The sequence below is a fragment of the Dermacentor andersoni genome, chromosome 4 (genome assembly GCF_023375885.2).
Source record: "Dermacentor andersoni chromosome 4, qqDerAnde1_hic_scaffold, whole genome shotgun sequence".
Lineage (NCBI taxonomy): Eukaryota > Metazoa > Arthropoda > Arachnida > Ixodida > Ixodidae > Dermacentor > Dermacentor andersoni.
In genome coordinates, this window is record NC_092817.1 from 128,001,010 (window position 1) to 128,026,773 (window position 25,764).

Sequence of the window (25,764 nt, forward strand, 5' to 3'; positions counted from 1 at the left end):
ATAGGTATTAAATCTGAAATTATTATAGCACACGTGCACTATTCTCGGTAGCGTTGAGCGAAAACAAAATTACATACGAAGAGTAGGTTTGTTATGCAACTAAACAAGTACTAATAAAGAAAGGCGTAACGCTTATTTCCTTCTTCAAGGCCGTCAACATGTATGAAACGATTAGGACAATATCGTGTGCCTGTGCAAACGATATTTTCCGTTCTGGTTAAACTCCCTACGGGCTTCATTTTCTATTTTTTTTTTTCGTTTCAGTTTTATCCTCTGCTGGTCCATGCGAACATTACCTTTTTGTTAGGACGACTTCAGGGACAGGCTTTCTTTTTCTCGCGAGACAAGGCAAGTCCACATTTCGTCCCATCGCCTCTCGAGACGGCCTGCCTCCGGCGAAGAAGGTCCGTCCACACTGTTCCGAACAAATGCCGCCGACTCGTTGCTCCTGCGTGCGCGTGCGCGCGCACGGAAACACACACAGACGCGCAGACGCTCGCGCATGCCGGAACACACGCACCGCGGCTTGGCGCGCATTCGCGTTCGCGCACAAAGCACGTCACGGCGAGTTGAAAGGCTCGTCCCTGTCCGCACTGCGCATGTCCGGGAAGGACTGGCTGCTGCCGGCCGTCTCGGTCATCCTCCTCTCCCGTAGCCTGTTGCGCTTGCGGTCCGAGTTGGGCGTCTCGGACAGCATGCGGTGCAGCTTCTGCTTGCGCATGAAGGAACCGGCGTTCGGGGACGTCCTCTGCCGGGGACTGGGCACGCTCAGGCTGGAACCCAGGGCCTGCTTCTTGCGGGCCTGCAAGTGGGGATGGTTTTTCGAACGGGATTAGTGATCGTGATGAAAATGATGACGAAGGAGATGACGATGATGGCATCCCCTTCGTATCGGGATGGCGGCACAGCCGGGGTGAGCACTTGAGTGTAACCATATACCAATCTAGTATTCTACTAGCTCTGCTATACCTCGTAAATATAGCTGCGCCTTTGACTGTACGGTCCCCATGTCTTCCCTACTATTTCTTTCCACCTATACTCTAATCATTGTTTCCCTATCTTCGTCGCTGGCAATGCTCACATATCAGCTTTGAAACCCAGCGCTCCCGGTAAGTGGACATTCTCTACAGCCGAAAGATGGTCTGGGAGTTGACAAGATTGACAAGATTGCTCTGCTTAAAATATTTGAGAAGTTATTCAATTAATGATAACTAAATATGTAATTAGGCGAAATGCAAAATATAATAGTCTAACTTCCTTTAAGCGACGCCAAACAACATTACCTTGGTTCTGTCCAGTTACGAGGCACTCGCATATTTTGAATTGTGGCAGAGGCTACGCGGGGCATCCTGAATAATTGGAGCTGGCAAACGAAGCGACTATTCGGATGCGTAGAGTTCAGAATGTTCAGTGTTCTGCTTAATGTCTTTATTTTCTTTTGTAAATACATGCAGAAAGCGCAAGCTGTTTAGGTAATGTGTTACCGAGCACGCTGACGACAATTTCTCATATTACACAACGGCACTAGAACATGTCTTTACCTACATTGGTTCGGCGTAACCGTGGTGTGGATGCTTTGCAAGCGAAAGAAGGATCACAGATTCAATTCCGCCTAGCGGCTTGGGTAAATATAATTTTTTTAATGCTTTCGCAGGTTTTTTGTTACGAATGTACATTTTCCAACTTCTTGCAGACACCGTACATATACTATAACACATTCATCTACAAAGAAACTTTTCCTGGAAAATTTTGTTAATCTCTTTTCCTTTCAAGAAAAGTTCGTCTTGCCGTACGAAGCGGTATAGCCTCCGTTTGGACATAAGAGATCGAAGCTCCGATTCTGGGCGCGGAAACTTTCCTTTCTTCTCCATGCATCTTATTATTTTCGGCCGTCGAACCATTCGCAAAAGCATCGCAAAATCCTTTTTTATCAAGAATATTTCATATCGGTATGCTAAGTGCTATCGACCAATGCCAGCTGCCTACGAGGCTACGCGAGCTTCGTCCAACGTACCGACAAGCAAAAGCAGTCCGCCCTTTGTTGGTTGCTTGCGGCGCGTGACCGAAAAAAAAGTGTTAGTAAATTTTTCAACGCGCGGACTTGGCCTGGTCGTTCATGTGGTCTGTGATTTGCTCTGCGAAGAAGGTCGAACAGTTTTCTGCTGGGCAATTCGAGTAAGGAGCAGGTGGCAAGAAAGGAAATAGGTCACGCTGAGTCGAAGTCCGATGCACCGATTTTGGGCAGATAAGTATAGCGCGTAGCAGTGAACTGCAACGACGAGAGGCAAACTGGAGGACTAACTTTCAGCTGTGGTTAATTGTAATAAGCGCTAGGATTATTTGCCTCTTCTTCGTTATACCATGTTTTTTTGTCAACTGGTATAGATATTGCGCATATCGCAATAAACCTTAGCTGGAAGTTAGCGCTCGTGTTTGTCTGTCATTGTCCTGTCCGCTGCTTAGCGCGCTACGCACCTCTATAACTAAAGCTGATTACTAGTTGGTCTAGTCCGTCACACTTCTAAATTTAGCAGAGATGTCCTGACTAGGGCCATTAAAACGCGTAATATATACTTATGGCTTGCAATTTGAGCTGACCTCTCCAAACTTTTTGCTTGATAACTTGCTCCCTGTGTGCTCCAAACAGGCCACTGAAATTCGCTGTAGTGACAACAGCATGAAGCGCTAATAATCCTTGTTAAGACTGGAGGTATTAACTGTATACTGCGATGCGCGAAAGTGAGACACGTTAGCGGTGCGCGGATGTTACGCCACAAAGACGTTGCACGTGGTTACGGCTTAAAGTCGAGTCACATCAGCTCGAATATTAAGCTTAAGCAAAAAAAAAAAAAAAAAAAAAAAACATGTCTGTCACGACCTGTGTAGCAGCCTGGTTGATTACAATTCATACCTCAGAATCTGCAATATGCGACGAAAGTATGGACTCCCAACGCATTAAGACCGATTAGTGGAGTGATGGCCTACATTCGGTGTTCACGCTGTGAGCAACGACCCGGCGTCGCTTATTGTATGACGCACAGGCCATTACGTTTGTGCTTTCTGAAACCCCTGTCTCGAAAGCATGTACACGCACGCAGGCGTGCAAACACACAGACAAAAATTAGAAAGCGCAGAGATGCACACGCATGCAGTTTCACGTTGAAGCTGCCTTCCAGACACAGTCAAGGCTCATATGTTTAAAAAAGTGACATTGTATTCCGCTGCGTTTTCTTCTTCGATACAGCCGTTCGATACAGCATTCTTAAAAAAACCCGTCTGAGCGACTGACAGCTCGATTCATTTCCGCACACTGTGAGTTACGTTCTCCGAGGGCGACCTACCTGCACGAGCCCGTAGACGAAGGCAGCCAGCGTGCTCCTGGTGCTCGGATTGCGGTTCATGGAGCGCGCGCGCGCGATCTTCTTGCCTAGCACGAAGTACGTCTCCATGGTGCCCTTGCCCTTGACCTGGACGAGGCCGCGGCACTGGACGCTGTAGCCGTGCTCCTCGAGCAGCTGCGCCGTGGGCCGCGGCACCTGGATGTGGTCCAGGGCCCCGGTGGAGTCCATCCGGCTGGCCTCGTTCACCGTGTTGCCCCAGATGTCGTACACGGGCTTGCGCGCCCCGATGACGCCGCCGACCAGCGGACCGTGGCTTATTCCTGTTCCCGCAAAGAAGTATGGCTTGGGGCTACGAACACAGCGAGTGAAGCTGGTCGCAATAGGAGCAGTGTGTATACTCGCCGGCGCCTGATGCTATCGGCTCCTGCCTCGCAACACCACAAAGCTGATCGCATTACTACGAGAGCCTCGAAGGGAAGATTGCTGCCGCCGTAGCTCAATTGGCGCCCGCAAAAAATGAGCCCGGTCTCAGAACGTCTTAGCGCAGTGCGCGGTAGTTAAAGTGGCCTGGAAGCTCAGCAGCGAGAAATGGATGAACGTATGAAGGGTGCGAAAAACAATGAAGGATAGAACAGCGTTTCATATTTCCATTTCAGGGAAGCGTTTGCCTACAAGCTGCCCTTGTTTCTTGTACGAGCTTTGAGTGTCCTTTTTGTATTGCAGTCCGACGCTTGTGACCTCCAAATAGTGGCAGAGTGCCTTCACTAACGGGAATGGACAGCCAAGACCTGTGACCTTCGCCGACAACGGGTTCACACCGACAGGCAATAATTACTTCGCGGCCGTAAAGCAATTCTAGTGCAATAAAGCACGCGGTGCGAAAGCTCGACGCGGACGCGAATTGAACAGCGTTCGGGGGGGGGGGGGGGGGGCAAAGTTAATCACGTAGCCCTTCCGTTGGCCACTTGGTACTGGTAGGACGAAAACAGCGCGTAGTTGTCATGGGAATGCGCGACAATTTGAGGAACACGGACATTGACAAATTAAGAACATACATTAATTTGAAAATACGATTACACCGTCGGGAGAGATGCTCAAGCGGTGCAAGAAAGCAAAAAGAACAAAAAAACAATCATCTGCGAACTACGAAGGCACGCGACAGTTGGAGCGATATTATATAGGAGGACCGAACTCACGTTAGTAAATGACCGAACTGTACTACATCTCTTTGTGAAGAAGATATCGTGATGGTGCCCTGTCGTAAGTGAGGCGCCTCTAGTGACTCGCACAACAAATGGCGCAATTTTGCGCGATGTTTGGCCTTCATGCCCCCTAACGTCTAGAGTGCTCGAACTGTGAGCATGGACAACCAAATGAAGCAATGTGGATTGCAAGACAGTCCATTTTGCTGTCTCCGCTGTTAAAAAAAAAAGACAAGCATTTTGCCTGAAACGTTAATTCACGTATAGGCCTGTTATTTTTCTTCAAAGTTGCAGACGAAGGAAAGTGGGAGGTCGCAAGCCACCTGTGCGACTGCGGTCCTAATGACGTAAGTACGCAGGCCCAACAGGTTCGCGTCAGACAGACGACAGCTTCAGAAACCATGTCTGCCTCCTCGTATAGGGATTTTCGTTCATCCTTGTCATCCACATTGTTCTTCATGTGGTTGTTCACAATTTGAACATTTGCAGAAATTTTAGGAGCCACAGACACCAAGCGTAAACATTTCGAGGCGTATATACGCAGCTTATGGGAGTCGCCCCGCGTTCGTCAGCGTAACATCAGTTTAATCTCCTTCAGCATGAGATGTCCTCCACCGACAGTTCATTTTTCAACACGGATCTTTTGCTTCCCTGGACTCGTTTTGTAAGGATTAAGTTCCTTCGACTACATTACTTTGTGATTATCGGTTTCACGAAGTCGCAGAGCAGGCTGATAGCGGAACCAATGACAAACGGAAGAGATAATGTAAAATGAAAATACTCTTTACAAAATGTGGCCTACCCTGCTGTCGTTTTACGCCATAACCTTGCTTTTTTTGTGGTCGAAGAAACACTCATTTTCACTCGTTTAGAGCTGTTTGCCGTTGATCGACTACTTTTTTAATATGTTCAACGTCACAATTGTTTGGCGCCTGATTTTACGAACAGTTCTAGCGTGAGGACTATTTCGTGAATACGGGCCCAATTCTATGTCTTTCTGCAATAGATTATACACCAGTGGCGGTAGAGCACTACTCGTAATCTCTAATTTATTACTGAAAAGCCGTCATCAGTATGCTCTTGTTTTCTGACGGTTCACTGTCCAGCGATATAGAGCACAACAAACAGAACACGAAAAAAAAAAACAAGAAACAAGAATGATCCGGATGCTTCTCTAGCGAAGAACCTCTGAAATGTACAGTTAGGCGATTTTTTTTTTTTACCAAACCATGTGAACTTCAAACAAGCAAAAAATTCACCGACGATTACGATACTCCCTAATGCGAAATTTGAGCGCAGCTCAATACGCGCTTTTATTTCGCGTTATATTGGCTGCCGCGGACAATCTTGTCACGTGGGGCACGTTGCAAACGGAGCGAAGTGTGGCTCGACTGCCTCGTTAATCGGGATATCGCGAGAGGCAGCACGTCGGTGACGCGTGGGCGCGATTCACAGTAGCCGCCGCAAACAGACCTCCGCTCATGCAGCGCTTTGTTTCCGTATAGGGCAACGGCGGCGTCATCGGGGAACAGACGACGCGCGCTACTTTATTTTTGTTCTTTGATATTCGATGGTGATTTTTCATGGCATAAAATGCTTACAAAGATTATAAATCTGTACGGCGTCAATGCGCTCCTTTCTGTAGCGATATACAAGCGCTACGGTTGCGTAGACTGGAAGCATCCAGTACTCTGTATCCGGATGTCATGACCCAACTAATTTCTGAGCCAATTTTTTCAAGGAAACACTCCTATTATAGACACGTATTAAAATTGGCTGTATTTTGCCCGTAGCTAAAGTAACAAGCTTTTTAGTGCCCATCGCGCGAGATGAAACGAAACTACAGGGTGCACTTCGGTTGGCACTGCACTTTTCGTTAAAAGCTCTCTTACCTACACGCAGCTTGAAGTTGTTGAAAGAATGCTTATTGACATCTTCAAGGGCTTCTTTCATAGAGATGGCGAAGTCCACCAGAGCTGTTAGGTGGACCCATGATGCAAGGTTCTGTAATGGAAAGATCACGTGTGATTTACTTGAACGGAGAGCATATAAACAACGAGCCACCGGTGGTAAACTTTAGTAGAATAAAAAAAAAGACCAAATATACGTCATATAGTATAAGTTAAGCTCTACATAAGACTGCAGTACATATTTGAGTTATGAGGCAGTTCTGCCCTGAACACTCCGCTGCTACCAGAAAAAGTTAGATTTGAAACGCTCACTTGATTGGTGTCTCCTTAATTAACTGCATTTTTGAATTTAGTAATTATACTTTGAAGTCATCGAAAGACAAACTGTTGCCTGCTAGACGGTCAGGAGATACCTACAAAAGCAAGAACATTTTACCCACATGCTTGTCACATGCAATTCTTTTTTAAAGATCTAATGTAAACATAAATTGCCACCTGTGCGATTACCACAAAAAACTCCTTAGTTTGGCCTGGAAAGCATTCTTTGTTCCTTGTACGACAGTATTAACTTTAAGTGGTGTTGCAAAAAAAAAAAAAAACTGAATTTGGTCCGAGAAAGATGAACGCCCAGTTATACGCTTTGTGTAGGAACGTAGCAGCCCGGCAGCGGGCATGGAGCAACTGTAAGTCATCTGTGAAGAGCTCGCACGAGCGTTAGTCAAAGCTGCAACGCGTAGAGAGAAGAGACGTGAGAATTTGCACAAAGAAGCCACTTGCAACGTGCTCACCTGGTCTTTAGGGTTCAGGCCAGAAGCCGCCATGTAGGTGCTGCTGATTGTCTTGATTTTCTCCAGGCATTGAAACCTTTCGTCATCGAGCAGCTAATGCAAGAGAGAAATTGTAACAAAGTGGTAAATTATGGGTTACTTCTCCGAACTTATCGAAAGATGAAAAAAAATAGAAGAGGACTGCTGATTGAAAACAACGACGATGTGTGGCGTTTTATGGCGCAAGGGCCAGGTATGACCAAAGAGCGCCATGACAAATGTAATGTTTACGGTGCATTGTGAATGGTGTAGACAATGAATTCCTCATGGTATATGTGACATGGCTGTAAAGAGGCCTAAAATCTGTTACTGTTGATGGCGTAAAATATATTGTTGCTAAAATAAGGACACTAAGTAGTGCGGTGGGCTATGGCAATGGCGTTTCGTTAAAAGCATGATACAATAAAACATAACGATTTAAAACAACTAAAGGTTACCGCAGTAAGTATAAAATATTATTACGAGCTGGCGGAACAATAAGTGCGCCTCCCAGGAGCGTGCCTTTCGGCTAAAGACAGAGGCCACTTAGAATGACGGAAGTGCTCGCAATTTACTGATAGGTGTTCAATTTCGAATATTCCGCAGCGGTTGAAAAATCACGTGGTAACACTTTCGGTTGGGCGAGGTGCTCGCCAGCCAATCGCTTCTTTTATACTATTCGTCGATTTCGCAGGAGCGTGCTGAACAGTTACGGTTTGGCTGTGGCTATTCAATTTCAAAGTGGCGCCGCTTTTGCTCCATTTAGAGAGCTGGTGTCGACGCACGTTTTCTTTCCTTTTTTTGTATAATTAGCAAAGCGTCCGTGACTTCATGGTCCTACATGACACTTCATCTTTCTTTCTACGGAAATACCTTATAATTCGAAGCTTTTTTTAACATTACGTAATAAAGAAAGCTAACCCCAGTTTTAGCGCTTAGCGTCGCTATTTATCTGTTCCTACTGCTGCTGCTGTCAAAACGACAAAATTCGGGGAGGAGGTGGAAGTGACAGGGGTTAGGAGAGGGACATGAAAATTATGGTGGGGTTAAATTTGCCCTTTTTACAACAGCACCTAAATGTTATGAATTTAGAGTGACAAGTACTGAAGTCGTTCACTGATGGGTACTGGGATTTAAAAAGTGAAGAGTACCCATATTTTAGTTGTGCTGCAAACAGCTTTATTCCCTGTAAAGAGGCAACCTTTGTTGACGGCTTCTTACCTGGTCAAAGTCAAATATTATTTCATTCAGTAGCCTGATGCATTCCACGCCGTTGTTGACGTCCTCGGAATAAAAATTTGCAAAGTTTGGTATGGAGGCGAACAAAACACCGCAGCAGACGTAGGACTGTGCATAGAGCTCCTGCAACACCAATGAAATGTATTGTGCATGTGAAATAATAATAAGCATTACTGATAATATATGCCAAGACTACACTCTGAGATATTAACTGTGTAGTGAAGCGTTGTAGATTACTGTTCACAAACACACAGAAAAAAAGAAGCGAGCAACACAAACGAAGAAACACGCACTAGATGGCTCTTGCGTAATTTTTTGTTGTTTTGGCAAAATATTAAACAAAGCTCTATGGTGTATTATAAAACGAGGCGTTAGAAAGAATGGATGTCCGCGCAATCACTTCGCTGAAAATTGATGGAAAAAGTGAACGAATGTAGGTTTTCAGAGACACTTACATTATCAACAGAACCAGGAAAAAGAATGAAAATAAATGCAGCGCGATCGTGAAGACGTGCGTCCATGTACGCGATATTCACGTATATCAGCTGCAGGGAATAATTAATCAGCAACGCGTAGGACACATAATAAGTATACCGAATCAGCAACGAATATTCTAAGACAAATTTCTGCTCCAAGAATATTAACAGAAGTGTCGCAGAAATCTCAGATGCTATTGTGAAGTTATGAAGCTTGAATTGCCACTAAATATTATTGAGTGGTCATAACCTAAGATACCGCGATCCGTGTCATCTTACTGAACATATATTGCAATAGTAATGAAAACTGAGAAACAGGTGTCAAATTAGTACGAGCGCCGAGGCGCGGGAATTCAATGAATTGATCTGTTGCTCTTTTACATTTTTTTCGAAGTCAATGGCAGCGTTCTCCGCTTGTTGATTAGAATATAAATGACAACATAATTTAGGATTGCGCTCGAATGCAGTATCCTTCGACACTGCTTGGAGCATTAAGGAATCAACCAGCTAGGATACAAAAGTTCACATCGTAAGCCATTCGTACAATCGTACAAAAACTGTCATCATCAGCAATTGCTCATACCCCTCTAAGCAATCAGAAAATGCAATGGCTGACCCCTCTCGTAATGCAGAGGCTACAAGCACTCAGCAAAGTGAAGCGTGCAGTTAATACATTCATTGGAACCACGCAAACAACAAGTTGAGCGATAAAAAAACAAAACAAACTAAGTGACCTTCTCAATGGCTCATACCCCTTAAGCAATGACTCATATCCCCAAAAGAAGAGAAAGAGAACAGAAGAGAAGAGATTTATTTACAGAACGGCAGAGAGGTCGGCCTGAGCTATAACTTGCTCCGGCCTGCTACTCTACACTGGGGAAAAGGGGAGGGGAGGAAAATGGCTGATGAATGAATGATGATGATGATATGAGGAAGAGGTGCGTACATACAAGTTCACAGCGGTGTGGCATCTCTAAAGTCATGTGTCCAGCCCAGTGGCTTGGGGAAAGGCTATAGTGGCACTTGTTATCAGGGCTGCTCTGTTTGCATTAGGCACAAGTCTTTGTCGATCGTCCTTCCCGCGCTATGCTTCTAGGGTAACTATGTATTACCAACCAGCTCATGCCTATACTTTTCTGAAGGCAATTATTAACTTGCGCAACAATATCTTCAGAGTAGGCGGAACGCAAGTGAAATAAAAATAAGCCGCAAGAAAGTGCCGAAACAGAGACTGCGCGGCTGAGTGCCATTCATGCGTTGAATGACAGTTTGCGCATCTTTCAAGTCAGTGATAACGTTGTGCACACGTCATGAAAAAAATGGGGCACTGGAGGACAACATAGCATCATTTATCTGCAGTCAGCGCGTTACACTACCAGAAAGTCGGGCCATGTCGTCTACAGCGGAACACCGCCTTGTACACTTGAATGCGCGCCTTCGACCGCCTATCCACACTAACTTGGCGACAGTTGCAATGTGGGCTTGTTGGTAATACATCTTCAAGGGGAGTAGGGTTGCGCGATTAAAAGACGGGACAGAAGCGCTGTGTGTGTCCCTATGTCTCCTCTTTTGTCCCGTCTTTTAATCGCGCTGCCGTACTCCCCTTGGTGATGGTGCTGCCACCTGTAGCTCAATCTAGGGGCGAATACTAACCTCATTCTTTCTGTCATGAGTAAGAAAATAGGTTGCCACGTGGTCGGGAAGAACGTTGCGTAGCAGTTGCGTGTTGTAGGTGCATATCTCGCGCATGCTCTGCAGGTTAGCCTGTGCTTGGCGCTTCCACAGGAAGTCCAGTCTTGAGGTGACTTCAGTCTGCGAAGATTGACATACATACATACATACATACATACATACATACATACATACATAACTGTAATACTTGCTGCTGGGCTAGTTGGTACATGATAACTGGGTAACTAACTTTATTCACAAAAAAGCAGGGTAATATATAGCCGTTCCGAACATTCGCCAACCACATTGCGTCAAGCGCTCATCAAATTGCACCAGATAAGGGGATTTCCAGAAACTTTCTAATGTAGAAAAGATTGCAAAATTCGTATTCTCCACCACGCAGAACCACAGACGTGTCACTGATATACACGTCCCTTTTCCTTTTAATGCAGTATTATTCCATTATCTCACGCGCCAGGGCGTCTGCACACTTGCCGAGAATGCAAACACTATAAAACCTCGGCTCACACATGCAGGAATCACAATGCACAGGCCAATATGCTGAAATATTGCCTTTTATCGAAAGTTGGAGTTCTCTATCTCTGTTGTTCTTGAAGCGATGTGGCTGGCGCATGCTCGGAACGGCAATATATTACGCTGCTTTTCTGCGAGTAAAATTTGTTTCGAGTGATGCCCTTTTCTTGCTCGTCTTACTTCCGTGGTCGTTGCGCGTCTATTTCAAAGCAGATGCATAATTCTGCATGTAACATACGCCACTGCGAGACAATACAAAAAAAAAAAAACAATTTCTCAATGCAAGCAGACTCCTTTCTCGTCCCCTAAATTGTCATATTTTTTGCCTAGAAGAAAAAAAAAAGCTGTCGTTGCTCACAGTCGGAAACGTTGCCCCGACACTGCACTAGTCGATACATATTATGCAAATTGGGGGAGGCTCAGTAATTCTGCTGACTCGCTTTTCTTGCACCGTTTCTGCTTCGCTGAATATTCAGTGACTCTGGAGCTTCTATGTAGCAACGTCCAGGCGCCTTTCCAGAATTGCGTTCTGCTTCCGTTGGCTTCGAGGGACCGTTTCTCGAATGCTACTTCCGCATCGCTTCCGCATCGCTTCCGGATCGCTTCCGGATCGCTTCCACTTCGTCTGCGCTGTACTTACCACGTATTCTATTAGTGTAGTTAACGAAGGAATCATTCAATTGTGAAAGACCGACTAGGGCGCTAACTTGGTTACAGGTCCAGTGATCGCGCTTCGACCGGACACAACTTGTCTTTCGTAGCATATCCTAGCACCGCCGAGGAGACCCACTGCTTCGCTTGAGTAAGTAACATTCTAGTAACATTCGGAAGGTTATCGATAACTTGATACTGTTTCCAGACTCGATGGGCAGAATTTGTTTTATTGTCATTGCAGCAAGACATTTTCTCCTCAGCCACCCTTGCTTGACGAAGATCGATAACTAGATACCACGTTTCTCTTTGTTGTCGCTGTCATCGGTATAGCTGGTCGCATGTCGGAACCCAGAACCGGCGATATGAGCTGTCGAAGAACATCGCTTATGTATTCTTCCACATTCTAGGTTCTTTTATTTATGGTATTGTTTCACTATTCTTTTTCTAAGTACCTTTTCACTTCTATAGCCATCAAGCGTTGTGCCTCTCCTGGGGACAGCTGCGAGCTAGCTCTCCTTCTTCTCTGTGAATGATATCTATGCGTGCAAAATAAATAAAATAAAACGCCGCTGTCTTCCACAGATCAGCTACCTTTTCACAGATAACCCTGATAAAACTTTGAAGACGTTAAACTCACTGGAAAAGGTGCGGCATACGAGCTGTCACGATAACTAGCAGAGAGGTTCGCTCGCATAGTGTTCAGTTTACGATAGCCAGCAAGACATTTCTTGCACCCTTCCAACGAGAACACAGTTGAACAGCCGTGTTGAAGAAAGCGCCACGTACTTCTGACATAGATTGTGTACTATTAACGCTAAAGGATATATACATAATTGTTAGGAAATTAGTCCATAACATTTCGAAGAAAGCGTTTGCGTAAGCAAAGACGGCGACTTGTTTACCGTAGCGCATTACTATCTCAAAAGTAGGGTACGTAACTAATCACTGGCAGCTTACGCTTACCGCTATACCACGCCTCGTTAGCCAGCTAGCTTTGCATCTGCAAGCTAATCCAGTGGAATTTCTTTCTTTCTTCCTCTCTCCCTCCCACCTTCTTTTCTTGCCTCTTCTCTACGCTTGGAAAAAATAAATAAATATAGAAAATGATGATAAGCAGCAAAAGGCTTTCGATACGCCGTTCGGTAGTGGATTCGCTGTCTCCTTGAGCTACGAAAAAGGCGCCATTCGGAGTTATTACACACATCGCGGACACATCGCCAACGACAGTTTCACCTCGCCCTGCTTCACCCGAGACGGTTTCTCGAGGTTCATTACACTAATGGCTACGAATGTCGTCGCGCAGGCAGACCAGAGTGTCGTGTTGAGGCCACGGGACGACAGGATGACAGCGCCGGCGTCATTCGTCTCAGTCGACGTCGAGCGCAAAAGCGGAAGCGCGATGCAGGGTTGCCCCCTTCTATCGCATTGATGGAACGGGACTGCAACGGGTGCGCATGGTTGGAGGCATTTAGTAATCGCGCATGTTTCATGCATATGGTTTCGCTCCGTGGGGGCGAGAAACAATGGTCAACTGTGCTTGTGCTACTATAATTTTGGCGCGGTGTTTCCCCGCTCCGAGTAACTTTTGTCCTTCCATTCGGGGTACTGCATTCTGTGACTGCTCATCAAGGTCGAGGCATGAATTGACACACGCACATCAATGTACACGAATAGGTTCTTACTTGGTACTATACATTCTAAATTAGCAGTCACAACATAGCCGATCGATTTTTTGGCTGTTTCACCGAGCGCAGTTATTTGACGAACGAGTAGGCAAGCACGGAAGCAAGATGGCATGTGGGAGAGTGCCGCTGTCGCAGCAAATGAGTTGAGAGCCGAAAGGAAACGTCGAAAGAATAGTTCGGTTCTTTCGTTGCGTTATTGCAACTTTCGTGCAATATCTACTGCCCCACCTTCTTTTTTATTTTTATAAGGGTTACAACATTCTCTGACAATGCATTAAGGTCAAAGCGCCCATAGAAATGCCCCCCCCCCCCCCCACATCATTGTGGAATAAATACATTAATAAGTTCTTACTTGGCTAGGCTGGGTTGGATCACGTAAATCAAGACGAAATTAGCTTTTTGTTTTTAAAGACTCGCTTTATTTTATTTCGTCGTTTCTTAGATGCTGTTGTTTTGGTGTATTATTAGGGTCGCGTTCAACCACAGTATATTGAGCTTACTACCAGTGCCAATTCAACACTTCAAAAAATAAACACGTAGAAAGGCGATAGACTCGGCACACAAGCTGGATATATAAAATTTTTCGGCATTCTTCGACGAAGCTTCTAAAATTTGGCTACTATTGCAATTAGAAAGCAGCCCTTCCATCTTGGGCAGTATATGTCATGTACTGACGTTACGTAGTAACACTAACGAACAGCGGCATATCATGCTTTTTTTTGCATATAGCATGTACAGGTAACGTTAATGAAACTTACCAGTCTGCAGTGATAGACAACTATGTAGAAAAATACGGCGATCAAGATGGGCATACGGTCTTCCACTGAAACAATCCTGAAAAAAAAAAAAAAGAAGAAGAGCTGAAACGTTCTTGGTCGACATAAATTACGCATATATGAGAACAGGCATACTTAGCGCAAATCAATGAGACTGCTGCGTAATTTTAACAACCTTCTAGTTGGCCGTATTTTTTAAATAGCACAGCAGTCATGTTTTCCTCGCGCAGAAGCTTAACCATGGCCTGGCTTCATTTCAAATCTTTGACTATCCGTTAAGAGGTCGAGTTATTCCTCGATCGATTACTCGGCCGAATGATATATGTTACAACTAACGAAATTGTCTCTCGGCCACATATTCCCTGTGTGCGTACTTGGCTTCTAGCAAGCTAACATATTAACTTTATATCAAGCCACCATAGCGTAAAGAAAAGCTGCTCTTTCTGCGCCATCGCAGAAAGTTCCCTTTCTTAACGAGTTTGCGAGCACGAGATCTCGTTTCTTTGCTATACTAAACCCTTCGCAGTTGTGCACAGAAAGAGTACGGTGAATCTGATACGCTAGACGGCAACATATGTATATTGGCAGTCTTATACGGGATTTAAATGTCGGAGGTTACGCCGTTTCTTCATTACTCCTAAACCTTGGCGACGTGAATACACTGACTGCAGCATTCCTCCAAGTCAAATTGACAGATGCTTACACATTGTAGCCCTTGTGAGACCTTCTGAATACGTCCGGAAAGAACACTTTGACGAGCAGTATGTCCGTTACCGCCATGGCAGTAAGCATGGCGACCTTTATAAGGTAGTTGAGTTTGATGAAGGCAGAGCAGGCAACCATGTACAACATCCAAGAAAATACGTAGTACTGAAAGAAAGAGACATAAAAAGAGAGAGAGAAAAAAAAATGCTATAAATATGGCATGGTGCATGTCATGACAATACTGGGCAAAACAAATGCGCAAGTGGCTCAGAATTTCATACAAGTGCCTTGCACATTTTTATATACACGTGGTATCCATCGCAAACGCTTCCAAATGTTGTTACTTTTCCTTAATCGAGCACTTGGCCATTACAAATGCATTCTTTAGCCTCAGTGTTCTGGCGCTTTGCCTCGAACATTTGCGAATAAGTTAAAAGCGGACATCTTTATATGTCTGCCAACTAGTACTCGAAAATTCATTATTATTTTTTTGTCAGTCTAAAGCCCGTCCTATCAGTTCTTTATTTTACTTCGCCACGTGCTCTGACGAAATGAACCGGCTTAGTTCGTCAAACTGCGGAGCACAATGAAAGCTTTCCTGCTTTTATGCTGCTTGCTCCGTAACACTAATGCGCTGGAAATGTTCAATGCTGTGCCGATCACACGACCCACCGCTTTAAATCGGTAAGGTTGCCCTATTGGTCTTAGATTTTAGAAAGCTCGGAAACTGCAGAAATCTACAGTTTTCCAGCCAAGTGACTACAGGTGGCTGCACAAATATTATTGAACGACGATTCTCCGCCATCTTCCCCCACACTTACAGTAGTAACGAAAGTACGCGATATTTTGCATCTTGGGTCGTAAGAGATAAAGTGCGCAGAAGGTTGGCGCTGTGCTATAGCTGAAAATAGGCAATACCTATGGCAATGACCTCTTGAACAGCCACTGACATGTTACGCTATTTCCACCGCATAGCCTACCCATTGTGATACAATCCAATAATGCATCACAAAGAAACAGTTTACATCAACCAGTATGGGGACATAGGCGCACGCTGGTGATATACATTTTTAATGATGACTGGACAGGTTACTCATAGGCTTGACTTGCTACTCCACATTTAATAAATCACAGGAGACCAAAGGAGGGCTAGAAAAAAAGAAAAACTAGAACGCACGTACATCACTTCGCACAGAAACTCGGAAATGCACATGAGAGTGAGCGCCATGACGTGAACAAAGTGGGAAGTGGAGCTTTATAGCGCCGTCAGTAAGCAAAATGCTATCCACCATTGTCCCTTTGGTTGCAGCAGCGCAAACAAAGTTTGTCATTATCGAAACAGCTACAGAAACTAATAGCTTAGAAGCCTAGGCAGTGAATTTCACAAGAAACCACCATTTGACATAAATTTGTTCACCGCCGCATGCACCAAAGGAAAGCATGTACGCCCCGACGAATGAAGGTGTACGCACCTGTGGATAGCAACACAAGGAACTTTCCGACGGCTCGTGGCGACACTGATCCGTCGAGTTACTGGACTGGCGGTCGCAGACAAACTGAAAAAATGAGGTTGCACAACCACTGGGCGGCGACTTACTGCTTCAAGGGTGAAATATAGTAGCAAAAAAGATAAAGAAGATTGAAATGATCAGCTTGGGACATGGGCGCCACATTCGTTAACCTTAAGGGTTATGTAGTATATATGCCACTCTCGCAAACACAACAAACGCCGAAGCACCCCGAAGCGCAACAATAATAAAAAGATTGGCAGTAGCTTAGCTCGGATATGCCAGGATATATGCAGCGAAAGCTAAGGCATAGCATGGTTAGCATTGGTTTATCTTGATTGCAAGTCTTGATTCGTTTGCTTTTCATGTCAATTCCAGGCCTCATTCCGCTTATCAGAATTGTCACCGTCCATACTGCCGCCTCAAATGTGGTTGCGGCGCACGCGAGCTCTCCTTTTCACTCCTCCGACATGTTATCAGGCATGCGACGCAGCTGGCGAAGCGAGCGGAGGCGAACGCAACGACGAGGAACGCGGTGTGACGAGGAACGCGGTGTGACGTCACGTGCCTCCTCGGAGCACGGCCACGGCGAAATCGCAAGTTCGTGGCCAGTAAAGCTTTCGCTTTAAGAGTACGACGACGCGGCGCCGCGGGGCGAGGCGGGCTGTCGTATCGACGAAGCAATAGCACGACGTGCGCGTCCAGGTGCCGCCGCCTCGCTCTCGAGAGTCGTCGCCGTATATTTCCCTCTCCCTCTCAACCCAACTGTGCTTATCTGCTGGGCGCGTCTGCCAGCCTTGATGGCGGCTCTGCTACTTTCCTCAGCAGCTCGTCGCACAGAAACAGTTCTGCATCTCGTGTGTATGTGTCTGTGTGTGTGGTTTTCCTTAATTCTTTCTCTCTCTCTCTCTCACCTATCACATCCCATCGCCCTTCCCCGGTACAGGGTAGCCAACCGGAGATAATCTCTGGTTAACCTCCCTGTTTTTCATTTGTCTTTTTTTTTTATTGATATGATATAAGGAGATGTTCATTTGTCTTTCTCTCTCTCTCTAAGCAATATCGTCCAAATGATTCCGGTCTACAGCCAACACGATAACGTGAAAAAATGTACGCGCGCAAAAAAAAAGAGAAAGAAAAAAAGAATAACCAGCACAAATTTAATTGTGAAACTCGATGACATACCCCGCTGAAAAACTCGAAAGCATTATTCGCAGTGTAATACTGGAAGCACCGCTCAGCGACGTTTAAACGGACATTAATGCTTTCGCATTCACAACTCGTAAGAACTGCTTAGGGGCCCTCGAATGTTTTTTTTTTCTTCCTGTCTTTTGCTTTTGCGAACTTTTTCACGAAGACCAGAAAATTTACTCGAATGCCGACACTACAGATTAATTATTTGTACAGGCGGGCAGATCGGTCTGATCTTCGTGCTTGGGGATTCAGACGTTCTTGTGGCTTTGCTTATTGCGCTTTATTTACCTTTATTATCCTAAATTTCAGAACAATTTATAGTTTTTTAAGTGCAGAAGACTCTACGCATGTACAAATTGAAACGCGCTAAGCGTCTCAATGCGCTCACTTGCCCAGGATCATGACAAAAAACTTTTATAGAAGACTAGAAAGACCTTGGGTTGCGGGAAGACTGGTCAGGTCCCTAGTCCGGGATGCCATTGACAAAAGCATACTCTTTCGACGAGGGCTCGTCGCTCCTCGAGATCCGAGCTGGACAGGGCCGCCTCGCAGCCATCTCACGTTGACTGATTTATTACAGGGCCGCTATTTTGTAGCGATGCCTTATGCCTTATTCTATGCTATTCTTATCATCCACCACACACGGCCGCCTGATCGCGTTGATAATGTGGGCAGACCGTCGCTCTGACCAGTGGCCAAGCGCGAAAAGCCTGAAAAAGCACAGAATCGAAAAAGGCATCGCTACAAAATACCGGCCCTGAATTACTGCCATTTTGGTGACAAGCCCATGTCACATGGTGCAAGTCTGCCCTCTGGCCAAAAAATTTGTACTGTGGTCTAAAAGACTCGGGATGAATGGCGTGAAGCTTGGATGGACTATTAAACGACATAGTTTGTAGCGGACGGAGGTGAGGCTCTTCTGATATTTTAAGACCCTTGGAGGGCCCCGGGAGTGTCAGCATCTCAAGGCGCAAATCCTGTAACATCTCTGAGTAACAGAGAGCAGGAGCTTAAGTAAGCAAAGGCGCACATAAAGCGATCCCGGGGAAGGAAAGCTCGGACCCAAGGGTGCCAACGCTCGTTTCCCACAACGCCCCCTGACAACCTGGTGTAGCCATGCGAGAAATTCGTAAGAGCGTTCTAGTCCGCTTGTGCTACATGCGTACGTCCGCGGCGTAATGGTTTCAATACGAGGCTTCTGCGCTTGAGGCCCTTGAGGTTCAAATGGTGCCGTCGGAAAATTCTATTATTTATTTATTTATTTATTTATTTATTTATTTATTTAGTACACGGTACGTATGCAAGGTCGCGAAGCCGGTTGAAGCCAGAAGGACGAAGTTCCGGCAAATACGTATACCACCCATCATTCGCATGCTGGCTGAACCTCCTCGCTTGCAACAGACCATAGCCATCTTTAGAACAGCGTTTGTCGCCTTACGAACGTTAAACGCAAGCACCTATGCGGAACGTTGCGGTGCGCGTCCCTTCAATCACTTCTAGTTTAACGTGCGGGAGCGTAAACGTAAGAGGGATGTAAGGAGGGCGTCACAGAGCGCCATCTGGTGCCTTGTGCCAAACGCATTCAAGCCAAGGCAATCCATTAACAACCATCCTGTTGTTGCTATGCGGACGCGTCTCGTTTAGGCACACGGACACCGGAATCACCGAAAGACCTGAGAAACTGGATGCGCTATGCACTCATACCTAACGTTTCAGGTGAGTTTAGTGGAAGCGAAAGCTCATTTCGATAGTTACTGGCGATCAACGAGAGCGCAGACATGACGAGAATTCACGCTGAAGCGGGAGCCATGGGTGCGCCCCATTTTGGACAATGCTATTTCTTAGCCTGTGTAAAAATTACGAACGTTAAACGCGCCAAATAACCTACGTTATTATAGCACACGTAAATAGCAGAAACCCAATAACATTCAGAACATGCACAGTGATGAGAGCGCTATTTCATTAAGTACGTAATGCGTTTATGTTTGGTTGCAAACGCTAAAGTAAAACTATCTAATGGCGCTAGTTCCTTCTTGTAATCATTCTATCAAACCTTATGAACTAAACGAATAATTTGACGCCAGTTATTGCGGTCTTACATGGCCAGTATTAAATGTGGAAGAACGGAATTAGACTTCTATGACGATTCTCTTGAACTTTCCAATATAAATAGCCATCAGGACAGGGGTGCAAATTCACACAAACGAAGGAGACGGAACGAGGCCCTTTCTCCTTCGTCTGTGCTTTGCACCACCAACTAGCTTAACAAGAATTTAATATAAGAATGTGCTGTAAAGTTGGTTAGTCAAATTAAATTAATGTAATTAGTCTAAAGGCACTGAAAGGATTGGGTGATTGCGTTGGAATTTTCTTGCAAAGGATGTCCGCTTGGGCAGATAATTCATCTCGAGTGACTTCGGGTAAATTTCGCAGGAGTGCTTTTTAGGGTGTTTGAAGTAAAAAAGAAAAAGAAAAACGAAATGAAAATACTGCATAGTAATTTAATGCGCCGGTGCCGTAAACAGCTATGAAATTAGCGAAATACGGCCGTGCAGATTCAATGTGCCGCAAGAACGCAGCCTCCTTCCTAGGCGACACGGTCAGCAAACTACTGCAGTTCCCTTCAATGACGTTTGAAAGTCATTCAAACATTACCTATTGTTGTCAAGTACGATAGTAAATCGTAATCATCATCATCATCATAATCACCATCATCATCATCATCATCATGGATAGTGCGTTATAGGAATCATTTAGGCGGAAAGATTGGAAGCGCTTTATTCGGGGTAGCCTATTTATTTCCCGAAGAATAGAAAAAATGCTCCACCTGTCCACATGGCACTGTTATATCCTATACTCACCTGATCAAGTCTACCCAGATAAATCGTTATGTTTCTTGTTTTTCTTTCTTTCTTTAAAATCAATACATTATTATTATAACGCCTTTTGTATGGTTACTGTTTGGGGAAGTAATGAGTAGAACATGACGCGATGAAGGCCAAGGTAATTACATGACGACCAGCTGTCATTACCGTCGTTCAGTTCCCGTCAAAATACACGTCACAGTTGCGTGATCAAAACTTACTAAGCCTTGATAAAAATGCAGAGTGTGTATTAGACGTTCTTGTATTTCACTTTTACGGTTCTCATACGATATAATCCCTGTGCAGAATTAATGGCTCCAAATTCAAACTTATCAAACATAACGCACGCTAATTTCGAGAAGACTTGCGTATAGTTTCTTTCATTTTAGCCAACTAAAATTAAATGTCACGGCAATAAAAGTGAGTATAACTAAAATACACAATGGCAACACCCTTCCCCTTCGCCCCACGCTGCTTACCATGGTGCCAGTGGAAGCAATGTACATCACGAGGATTGTAGAACAAATAACGATATTCCTCCAGAAGCACTGTTCTTCCAAAAGCTTGGAAACCTTCACAAGGTTACTTGGAGACCATCGACATTCGCTTCCAACCGCAGCCACAAGAACAATAGCCAGAAGGCTGGACACAACAGAATATGACACCGTCATAAATAACGACCTGAAAAATAAAAACGGCGCATTATTGAAGCCATTTGTTTCTCATTTAGCGTAGTATACGCTAAAATAAATGGAAATAAAAGCTGTAAGAAAATGACTCACTTTGGAAGCATAACTGCTTGGCAAATGATTATGAATATCCACGTGATGAAGGCACAAGTCATGTTCGATCGAAACACAGTGTCGTGAACTTGATGTTGTTGAAACTAGAAAAAGAAAGCAGAAAATGGTAACTTATTGCGATGAAACGATGAAGTATGTTGAAATAAAACACACTTATGACTGGGAACAATGCTGTGTCAGTACATACACGAATGCCTATACTTCAAGTAAGAACGTGTAGTTGCGGCCACGTGGACAGTGTGCATAAATTGAATCTGGGTAAACTCCATTCAATTGTTGCGCGGGATACATGGCTGTTGAGGTCTGGGTAAGTGGGAATGCCTTGTTGCTTGTGCTTGACCACCACCATGTTCATGCTGGTCGAATCGCTGTCATTTTGTAGGGTTCCTATTCTGTTTCCTAGGAATTGTACTTTAGGACTGGTAATTACTGCTCTCGCATGAATTCGCGTTGCTTGTAATAGGCAAAAAAAGAAGATGAACGAAATCGATGCAGACTAGACTTTAAGGTTTACACACTTTGTCATACCTGCGATGTGAAAAAATGACAGGGACGGTGTGGTTTCCGAACAATGGACTCTTTCTTCGAAAAGCAATAATTGTATAAAAAGGAAACCCGACCACGACGTTCCCTTGCAACAAGAAATCAGTGGTTTTAATTCACGCAGCGACGCGTTCCGACCAGTGCCATAGTTTCGTTTTCAAACGTGCAGCGGAGCGCTAATAACCCTCGCCGCACCTGGTTCTCCGTGATGTCGCACTTGAAGGACAGGGTGAACAGGTTGACGTTCGCCCGGCACATCTTTTTGTTGCCCTCCAGCTCGATCTCGTGGTCGATGATCTCGTCGACGTCCTCGTTCGCCGCCGACGACGACAGCGCCACCGCCGGCTGGTGCTGACCCCCAGAACGCTCGTGCCACTTCTGGCTCCGGCGCACCGAGGAACCGCGCGAATCCTGCCTCGACGGCCGGCGGTCCGTGTCGCAGGTCGGCGGTTCGGCACCCGGCGGCAACGTGGTCTCACCGTCCTCCAGGGTCTCGTCGTCGGCGAAGGCGACGAGTGACTCCAGCTACGTAAGGAAAAGGAGGAAGAGGAGGAGGAGGAGGGTGAATGAACATTTTTTTGCGTGAGACAGCGAGAAAGCGTTCTTTATTCGCCCTAGGTAGGCGGCTCTCTTGGTCCAGAAGGCCGCGTTGGCTAAGTGCCACGGCCCCGTGCCTGGTCCGCCAGACTTCGCTGATCCCCCGGGCTAACGTTGCCGTTAACGTTGCCTTCCACGCGACTTCGATAGGTCGTAGCCATTCCGAAGCAGCTTCGTCTTGAGTGTTCTTTTCTCGCAGTGTGGGCACACCTAAGTAAGCTTTTAGTTACCTCATGGCGCGTATTCCAATTTACAAATTCTAGCGGATGAGACTGCAAGGCATATCCACTTGAAAAGAATTGTGTGGATGACATCATTTACGAGATATGCGCCGTCAAACGTCCTATGAAAATACACTGTCGTTCCACTTACTTACTTAACAAGACGCCTTTTCACGCATTGAAGCACAATAGCAACTGGAACGCGAATGAAATTCTCTGCAAAGTTCAGGAATTAATATCTCGAAACTGGCGTCATCCTGGGAATTCGTTACAAGTGGATGCGCCTCGAAAACTCCCCGGTTAGAATTTGTAAATCGCAATATGTGCCATAAGCTAATTAGTTAGAAACCTAATCCCTGCATTTTTATTATATTGGTCGATTTTGCATTTATTATTTCTTGTACAAGTAGTGACCTGCTCTTTGAGTAGACTAGCCCATTGTTGGGAGTGCCCCCTCTAAATCCCACCAAGGCTTCGTGCCCTGGCCACCATACAGCGGGGACCCTGGCCTTCTTCTCTCCGGACTTGGGCGTGCCCGGATACCACGTCTCCGGACCATGCCATCGAGCTCTGGCGAGCACTGCTGCTGTTCCTTCAGGACCCTGCAGCACCACCCGTCGGCGATCGGCTCCGCGACAGCCACAAGCGTCATGCGGCCCCCACTTAGCTGCCTCCAGGACGTTCGTTAATAAAACGGAGGCAGCCTTACCCTTCCCCTTTTGCAATAACACCCCTCCCCTTTCCACCGCGGCGTCTTCGGCGCATTCTAGTGTGGAATAAACGTGGTTTCATTCATTCATTCATAGACTATAATTGTGCTACCAGCCACAAGTAATATCTAAATATTTTTGAAAGTGTTCGCTGAAATACCCAATATATTATTTCTCGTTGGTGAAACAGGAAAGACTAGACATTGCAGTGTTGTCTCGTTCTTTGCTGTACGATGATTTTCAGTTGCCCGTTCTCTGCTTTTTGCGTGTTCTCGTGTATTGTTTATTTATTACGATATCTAGTATGGGTGACCCATTTAAAGCACACATTTTTTATTGCACTCGACTCTCAGCACATTTTACTCTGGTTGCATTGTACCTTATTTAGATCCTTCTGTTTTGGCATTCTGTCGCATTTCACCTACTTGTGTTTCCTGTATGCGCCGTTTGCACGCTGTGAAAATGAAAAAAAGAAAGAAAGAACTACAACAAAATACGGTAGTTGGGGCTTGTCAGGCTGGTTTATAGCGGCTTTTACCTCGTCTTCCTGACGACACCTTGCGCGTCTAACAACTCAAACTTGTCGCTATTAAAGCGGGCCCTGAGCAGTGACAGTCGCGTTGACGATACAATCACACAATCTATTTTGAATGCGCTGCGTTTCAGACCACGAGGTCAAATTCGTTCGCCGTTACATTTTTCAGTCCCCGGTGTTGCGGTCGTTCAAGACCCGTTACATTTCAGCAACTGTACGCTGGCTCTCGAGAACAACGCGTGTGAGATAAAGGATAACGATATGCAAATTACGTTGACGCAAGATAATATTGGTTGCGCTTCGGCATTCTCAAAGTTTCACGCACCTAGAGAACGGGAAGGCATTCCGCCATCTCCATTGCAGAATCTAAAATAAGGCCTAACTGCAAAACGCAATGACTGTGGGTAAACTATGTGCAAGACGAATACTTTATTCCAAGTGCTCTGCTGAATTTCAACCTTCTCGTAACACGGCAACAACTGCTACGCTATCGTAAATGCAGATGAACATAAAGTAATGCGAATTGGTTTAATACAGATCAGGGGCCAGACTCATGAATCTGTTTATTCGTAAGAGCTCCTGGGCATTAACCGGGAGCCTTCTATAACAACATGTCCAACAACACCACTCACTCCTGACCAACTGGCAATAATTATAGTATAATAACGTCTTCGTCAATACAAATACGTTATTCATAGGCATAGTTTTCGCAAAAAAGTACCCCGGATACAATGGCTCGTTCACCACTCTTCTGGTACTATAATTGTGCTGGTAGTTCTATGTTATATGCCGGTTTATCCTGTTCACGTGAGCCTGCGATTGCTCTACCAGAACTCGTGGTTCTAACCGAGACACAGAAGACCAAATGTGACAGAAATTCACAGGAAGATGGAGGCTTGAAGTGATCAACGTTGGTTGAATAGGTACTGTCGCCGTTGCCAGCGTTTCGCCAAACGCACTTTGTCTTCGTCAAGCCCCCTTGTCGAAACATCGGCTCCAGCGACACATTCCTCGTTGAACACCTGTTCTTCGTATTAAAACAGCGAGGCGGGTCGCCAAATGGTAATCGAACCCATGTCGCGCGCTATAACGAAAACTAAAGGTGGTGCTTTCTTGTGATGTTGTGATAACATGTGGAAATGCGGTTGTTTGCTTTAAATCATGGGTAGAATCAGGACTCGGTGGCAGCCAAAGGTCAGTGGGACGCCTCGTACTGGGCGCACATGGGAAGACTATAAATGAAGCTGTGCAGGGTGATATGGGTTTGACAAGTTTTGAAGTGAGGGAAGCTCGCAGTAAAATTGATTATGAAGAACGACTGAGGAATATGGAAGAAAGTAATTGGGCTGGGAGAGTGTTCAGGTATTTGTACAGGAAAAACATTGATTCACAGCGGAGGAAGATAACTAAGAAGCTTACCAGCAAGTATGCGGCCTGTATGGTGAGCAACACAGCAACAAAGAACGTCAAGCGGAAAGTCAGAGAGGCTCAGATAATCTCATGGGAGGCGGTAATGGAAAAGAAATGTGCCACGAGTAACTACTTAAGAGGAAAAAAAACGAAATAAGGAAAGAAACAATTTATGATAACTCAAAGGGAAGCTCATTAGTTTACGAATCGAGATCAGGATGCTTTAGAACACGCACTTATAAGCGAGATATAAGAACGGAGACGCATGCGCTTGCTGCGGTAAAGCTAGGGAAACGATGGAGCACGTTTTATTAGAATGTGAGGATATCTGCCGAGTGGTCAATTTAGGTACCACTGGCCTCCTTGAAGCCCTTGGTTTC

The 25,764-nt window shown here is 45.4% G+C and overlaps 1 protein-coding gene across 2 annotated transcripts in view; it reads right to left on the minus strand.

Moving 5' to 3' along the window:
* Positions 1–330: 330 nt before the first annotated feature.
* LOC126537632 (adenylate cyclase type 8-like) overlaps positions 331–25,764 on the minus strand; it is a 618,168-nt gene continuing 592,734 nt past the window's right edge. For both annotated transcript variants that reach the window (XM_050184787.3, XM_072287919.1), the window contains exons 12-23: positions 22,107–22,436; positions 21,348–21,451; positions 21,045–21,246; positions 16,472–16,555; positions 14,998–15,164; positions 14,277–14,352; positions 10,628–10,786; positions 8,481–8,621; positions 7,242–7,334; positions 6,436–6,547; positions 3,342–3,661; positions 331–802 (exon numbers count right to left, since the gene is read on the minus strand). In XM_050184787.3, the coding sequence (XP_050040744.2) occupies positions 560–802; positions 3,342–3,661; positions 6,436–6,547; positions 7,242–7,334; positions 8,481–8,621; positions 10,628–10,786; positions 14,277–14,352; positions 14,998–15,164; positions 16,472–16,555; positions 21,045–21,246; positions 21,348–21,451; positions 22,107–22,436 (2,031 nt within the window). In that variant the 3' untranslated portion in view covers positions 331–559. The remainder of the gene's footprint in view (positions 803–3,341; positions 3,662–6,435; positions 6,548–7,241; positions 7,335–8,480; positions 8,622–10,627; positions 10,787–14,276; positions 14,353–14,997; positions 15,165–16,471; positions 16,556–21,044; positions 21,247–21,347; positions 21,452–22,106; positions 22,437–25,764) is intronic.